This window comes from Anguilla anguilla, chromosome 19 (genome assembly GCF_013347855.1).
Source record: "Anguilla anguilla isolate fAngAng1 chromosome 19, fAngAng1.pri, whole genome shotgun sequence".
Taxonomy (NCBI): domain Eukaryota; kingdom Metazoa; phylum Chordata; class Actinopteri; order Anguilliformes; family Anguillidae; genus Anguilla; species Anguilla anguilla.
In genome coordinates, this window is record NC_049219.1 from 17,710,757 (window position 1) to 17,717,718 (window position 6,962).

The 6,962-nt window shown below is 53.8% G+C and overlaps 1 protein-coding gene across 1 annotated transcript in view; it reads right to left on the reverse strand.

The window, feature by feature from the left end:
* Positions 1–2,921: 2,921 nt before the first annotated feature.
* polr3b (polymerase (RNA) III (DNA directed) polypeptide B) overlaps positions 2,922–6,962 on the reverse strand; it is a 25,034-nt gene continuing 20,993 nt past the window's right edge. The window contains exons 24-28 of the mRNA XM_035401504.1: positions 5,668–5,771; positions 4,342–4,508; positions 4,114–4,227; positions 3,704–3,877; positions 2,922–3,337 (exon numbers count right to left, since the gene is read on the reverse strand). Coding sequence (XP_035257395.1) covers positions 3,208–3,337; positions 3,704–3,877; positions 4,114–4,227; positions 4,342–4,508; positions 5,668–5,771 — 689 coding nt within the window. The 3' untranslated portion in view covers positions 2,922–3,207. The remainder of the gene's footprint in view (positions 3,338–3,703; positions 3,878–4,113; positions 4,228–4,341; positions 4,509–5,667; positions 5,772–6,962) is intronic.

Here is a 6,962-nt window from a genome sequence, read left to right on the forward strand (position 1 = left end):
AGAAGGGGGGGGGGGCTATAGAGAGAGAGAGAGAGGGAGGGAGCAAAAGAGAGAGAGACAGAGAGAGAGCCGGACCCGTCAAAATGTTTGCTGATGTTTCATGGGAAAGGCTGAGTTTTATAGGAGCCCTGATGGGACGGTGTCATTGATAGGCTGGGCAGGCTGATGAATAGCCTGCCTCAGATGGGGAGGTGGCAGGGCTCCATTGTGCGGCTGCTTTGAATGAGAAAAGCTCCGTCTTCAGAAAAAAAGAGAGGCTTAGATCTACAGCACCCCGGCACTGAGGCCTCCCCTTCCACCATTATGGCATTTAATACGTTTTCTACACGTCCCCAACCCCCACTCCCTCTCTCCCCCACTCCCTCTCTCCCTCTCTCCCCCACTCCCTCTCTCCCGCTCTCCCTCTCTCCCTCTCTCCCTCCCTCTCCTCCTCTCCACCCACCCTGCTACCCTCTCCTTATTTAAAGCCCTAGGGTTCCCTGGGCCAGTCCCATCCCCATTGGGGACCCTTAAATGTTGATGAAGGAGGGGGGGTGAGTGCATCCTCCAGACAGGCCTGGGGGGTGGGAGCAGGGACCGAGGTCGCCCTGCTGCGCCCGCGCTGGGGAACCCCCCGGCCGGAGCAGCGGAACCCGGAGCAACGGAACCCGGACCAGCGGAACCTGGAGCAGCAGAGCCCGGAGCAGCGGAACCCGGAGCAGCGGAACCCGGAGCAGAGGAACCCGGAGCAGAGGAGCCCGGAGCAGCGGAACCCGGAGCAGCGGAACCTGGAGCAGCGGAACCTGGAGCAGCGGAACCCGGAGCAGCGGAACCCGGATCTCATGGCAGAAGTGGCGCTGTGTCTGCGACAGGCCTGGCCTACTGATGACATTAAAACAAAAGAGGAGTTTTACACACGGGGGGGGGGGGGGGGTGGACAGGGGGGGTGAGATCTATGCTTTCTTTTGAAAAGAAAAAACTATCTATTCTATTCTAATCTATTCTTCACTGTGTGTCTTATTAAGAAGCCCCCGAAAGAAAGAGTGACTTTTGGTTTATGTTCCTCTGATTGTTGACTAGGGAGGCCAAGAGGGTGTAGTGCCCCCCCCTTTCGCTGTGGAGCAGACATGGGGAGGGAAAGTGCAGGCTGGGGTCTGCTGGAGAGCCAGGACTCTCAGGGAAGCAGATCTGTGATTAGAATATGAATGTCTCTACAGGGGGAGCAGGAGAAAGGGGGATTAGGGTCCAACTGCTCACACCCACTGCTGACAGGGCAGGCAGGCAGGCCGGCAAGCTCTCTCTCTCTCTCTCTCTCTCACTCTCCCTCTCCCTCCCTCACACTTTCCCTCACTCTCACTTTCTCACTCTCCATCTCTTTCCCTTCCTCCTGCTCTCCCTATCTCTCGCTCTCTCCCCCTCTCTCTCAGTGAGGCTGTGTAAATCAGGGTGCTCATCACATCAGTAGAGGGCGCTGTGCAGCGTTTCTGTGGCTCAGGGACCAGGAGAGGCTACGATCGCTCCCCCAACCAGAGGCACTGCACCGGACCTACAGGTGAGCCCAGCACTGGCTGCCTGAGCTTTTTCATAAACAGCAGGTAAACTCAGATATCTGAGTATCCTAATAGTCTTCACTCATTCCCTCGCCCACTAGAACATTCTCCACAATAGAACCAAGCGATACACAAGTCCTGAAGCTGGGCAGAGTCCGTGCCCTTCTGATATGGAGGCCATGCGTTTGCTGTAAACTCAGCAGTGATGAGGAAGAGTCCTCTTTCAAACCACCACTCTCAAATGGGAATCTGAAACTGAATCTCAGGCAGGTACAGAGGCTGTCACCCGGTCTTCATCCTCAGAGGCAGGTGGTGATCTGGTTTTGGAGAGTCGATATCGGGCAATTTAAATATCACAGTCCCAACACATTCAGGCAATAAAAGTCTCTCTGTTCAACCACAGGGCCAAATCTGACCGTGAACAGACTCGACCCGGCATCAAAAACCATCCATGACCAGGAAGTTATTTATTGATGAAGTGGTATTTATTGAGGACATATTCACAACAAAAGACAAATATATGGGGCACGGAGAAGGGTTACTGAATTAGCAGCATAACTGCAGAGTAAAACCCAGAACCCTCCCAAATCTGGACTGAAGCAGAGAGAGCTGTTCTGGGGTTAGGGTTAGGGTTCACTCAGAGTTCTCCAGCTAACTGAGCTCCCCTGCTCTCTGATACAGGCCCCAGGGCAAAAAAAGAATAATTAACACAAATTTTGAAGAGGCTTTTGAAAATGTACACAACAGCTGATATCGATATGAACACAATGCATTCTTCCTAAGTGACTGTCCTCTGCTGCTACCACACAAAAGAAAAACTCACTGACTTCCACAGGCCTACAGGACCAAGGCCTCCTTTCGCCTGTCTGTGCATCCTGTAGTGGAGAACTGTACACACACACACACACTCACACACACACACACACACACTCACACACACACTCACGCAGATACACACACACTCACACACACAGACACACACACACACTCACGCAGATACACACACAGACACACACACTCACACACACACACACACAGACACACACACACACACACACACACTCACACACACACACACACACTCACACTCACACACACACACACAGACACACACACACTCACACACACACACTCACGCAGATACACACACACTCACACACACAGACACACACACTCACGCAGATACACACACAGACACACACACACACACACTCACACACACAGACACACGCACACACACACTCACACACACACACACAGACACAGACACACACACACGCAGATACACACACAGACACACACACACACACAGACACACTCACACTCACACTCACGCAGATACACACACACACACACACACACACAGACACACACACACTCACGCAGATACACACACAGACACAAACACAGACACACACACTCATGCAGATACACACACAGACACACACACAGACAGACACACACACACACACACGTATGCAGACACACACACACTGCTTAACACTTCTGAGGTCAGCAGTCATGTTGATGCTGAAACAGTACCAGCCCATAGACTGCCCCCAGAGGACAGGGTGTGGCACTACACCCAAACTCAGATCAGCCCAGAAAGAGCCAGATCCATCATATCAGCTCAATAAGGGAAATATGCAGGCTGGGTGGAGGGGGAGGGGCCGGCCTGTCACTCATTGTAGCGGGACAGCTTGAGGCGGGGCACGATGTTCATGGACTGCAGCTCCTGGAAGAGCAGCTTGCAGGCGTACGGGATGCGCAGGGAAGAGACGTGACAGGAGGACTTACAGTAATGACACCTGAGAGAGAGAGAGAGAGAGAGAGAGAGAGAGAGAGGGAGGGAGAGAGAGAGAGAGAGAGAGAGAGAGAGAGAGGGAGAGAGAGAGAGAGAGAGAGGGGGAGAGGAGAGAGGGAGAGAGAGAGAGGGAGAGAGAGAGAGGGAGAGAGGGGGAGAGGAGAGAGGGAGAGAGAGAGAGGGAGAGAGAGAGGGAGAGAGGAGGGAGAGAGAGAGAGAGGGAGAGAGAGAGAGACTGACTTTTAGTTTCCATCCATTTAAACACCAATTTCCAGTCATGTAACATCAAACCATATTACATATTTTCTAACTGATCTCCACAAACACACGCACACACAGACACACACACACACTCTCTAAAGACACCTACCACCCCGAGTATCCCAGCAGGCCACACTGTCCGCACACGTCCACCTCGAAGGCGTCGCTAGAGATCATGAGCCGCTCGAGCAGCAGCATGCTGGCCCCGTAGCCAATCAGACAGTCCCTCTCCATCTCCCCCAGACGGAGCCCGCCGTCTCTGGAGCGCCCCTCGGTGGGCTGCCTGAGGAGGACCAGCAACAGGGAGAAACAGCTGCGGTTAGCGGCTAGCCTCCACGGCCACAGAGCCGAGGTTAGCGGCTAGCCTCCACGGCCACAGAGCCGAGGTTAGCAGCTAGCCTGTACGGTCTAAAACCATACGAGAAACTTCACATTTACCTTCATCCAATGCTGGCCCCACGACTTTCAAACATGGTACAGGTCCAGACTACATCTCCCACAATGCCACAGTCAGCTCACCTGGTGAGGACAGCTCTAGGCCCCCGGGCCCTGGCGTGCATCTTGTCCAGAACCATGTGCTTGAGCTTCTGGTAGTAAACCGGGCCGAAGTAGATGTAGGCCTCCAGCGGCTCTCTGGGGGACAGACAGGGTCACATGGTCACACGGTGGAGAGCAGCTGCCAATCAGCAGCATCCAGACATCCATAACAACTGCATAAATACCGTCGCTCCCAGGAGAGGGGCTCACCCGGTGATGCCGGAGGTGACGTAGTCCTTGCCCTGGTAGTTGTACCCGTGGCGAATCAGGTCCTCACACACGTCCTTCACCTTGCTCCCCCCGAAGGCCGTCCCGTAGTGGAAGCGCCCGTCCAGAACCCCCGCCTTCCCCGCCAGCAGCTCGATCAGCTTCCCCACCTGGGCGTCCCAAACACAGCGCTGCTCAACACACAGGTGTGTGCACACACGCACGCATATGCATACACACACACACACGCATATGCATACACACACACACGCACGCACACGCACGCATATGCATACACACACACACGCACGCACAGATAGACACACACGGATACAGACACACACCTCCCCCTCCGCCCTGCACACACACACACACACACCCGCCCAACCAAACACATACTCACTCACACACACACACTCACACACACACACACCCTCCACACTTACTCACTCGCACACACACACACACACACCCGCCCAACCAAACACATACTCACACACACACACACACACACACACACCCCCCACACAGACACACACACCCCCCACACTCACTCACTCACTCGCACACACACACACACACACACCCCCTCCCACACAGACACACACACCCCCCACACTCACTCACTCACTCACACACACACACCCCTCCCTCTCAGCCCCCAGCCCTAAACACCCCCCTGCCATTCACTCCACTGCAGGTCACATGTTCGCCCGCGTGGGGGTCAGGGGTTTCCATGGGGACTGCGGCAGTTCTCGCAATGAGTCTCTGGCAGGCCAAAGAGAGCCCTGACCCCGACCCCCCCGACCCCCCCACCCCCCCACCGCGTGCCCGTGCTAACAGCCTATTCTGTACGGAGGACGGCTCATTCCAAAACGCACCTCTACTTCCTGCAGGTCAGATCATTTTACAGCTGCAGTTTGCAGTGGATTAAGACCAGGAGCTCCGTATGGTGACCTAATCCAAGCTGACCTTATAATCTGCACAATTAACTCCACATGATGGAGTTCCAACTATCAGCTGCTGAAGGGTGCCCTATGAAAATGCCACACCCCAGAGGACTCTCCCGAAATCTCACACTGAGGGCTGCATTTAATGAGCATCACATCCATTCAGGGAGGGTTTTACACAAGTTATGTAAATCATGTTTCATATCATAAGATCCAGAAATGAAACGCAAGCCTTCATCCCTGACAAGACCAGGAATTACACACTATAAGCAACATTGTTTTAAAAATAAAATAGAGGGAAAATACAATGTTTTGCATTATATTTCCCAAATAGCCTGTACAGCCTGCAGAGCCCCTGCGGGTGTGGGCGGAGTCTCACCGTCATGCGCGAGGGGTACCCGTGGGGGTTCATGATGATGTCAGGACAGATCCCCGAATCGCAGAAGGGCATGTCCTCCTGCGGGACGATCAGCCCGCACACGCCTGTGAAGACACAAAGCCACACACGCTTGAGACATGTGGGATTCAAACCTGCAATCTCTCACAAAACAGCCTCGCTCTTTCAGCATGAGAGTATTTACAAGAATCAAGCTCAGCTTCACTTAGCCCTGTTGTGCAGGTAGAAACAGATACGATCCCAGTTTGACAGATAAGGTGTTTTTTGATGCTGGTATTGAACTGTGCTGTGTTCTTCTATGCTGTGCTGAGCTGAGCAGTGATCTGGGCTGGGCTGTGCTGATCAGTGCTGATCTGATCCGAGAACCTCAACACAGGTTCTGAACCTCCAACGCTGGGTTACACTGAACCTCCAACGCTGGGTTACACTGAACCTCCAACGCTGGGTTACACTGAACCTCCAACGCTGGGTTACACTGAACCTCCAACGCTGGGTTACACTGAACCTCCAACGCTGGGTTACACTGAACCTCCAACGCTGGGTTACACTGAACCTCCAACGCTGGGTTACACTGAACCTCCAACGCTGGGTTACACTGAACCTCCAACGCTGGGTTACACTGAACCTCCAACGCTGGGTTACACTGAACCTCCAACGCTGGGTTACACTGAACCTCCAATGCTGGGTTACACTGAGCCCTCCAGGTCGATGCGTTCCGCTTCACACTAAAATTCATTTCCTGGTTTTGTGGGAGCGAGTTTGGCCAGAGGGCAGGGCAGAATGGAGGCCGCGCTGTGATTGGCTGACAGAAGCGGGGCTTTGGTGAGAGAGTAAATGTTTACACGGTGAGGGAGGGGGAGGTGTGTGTGCCCCCCCCCCCCTGCAAACACATTAAGGGCCCATCTGCGAATGAACACAGCAGTGAAGGAAGTCAGCAGAAACCATTAGCCCTGCGTGGGGGGGGGGGTGAAATGCTTTTATTGATTTCTCAGTACACACAGGAGGGAGAGAGAGAGAGAGAGAGGGAGAGGAAGAGAGAGAAGGAGAGAGAGAGAAGGCACTGTGCTCTCAGGGAAATGGTCAAAAATGGAGTCATGTGCACCCCAAAAATGCCCCCCACCCTCAGGAGACCTGTGAGAACCCTACAGGAGGATTGTCAGCCCACAGGGAGCACATGAGGAACACAGGGAACACTTTGCCCCCATAAAATCTCTAAAGGACAAAACAAGTGGGAGGGAGAGAAACAGTTACAGGACAGGGGGGAGAAGGAGAGAGAG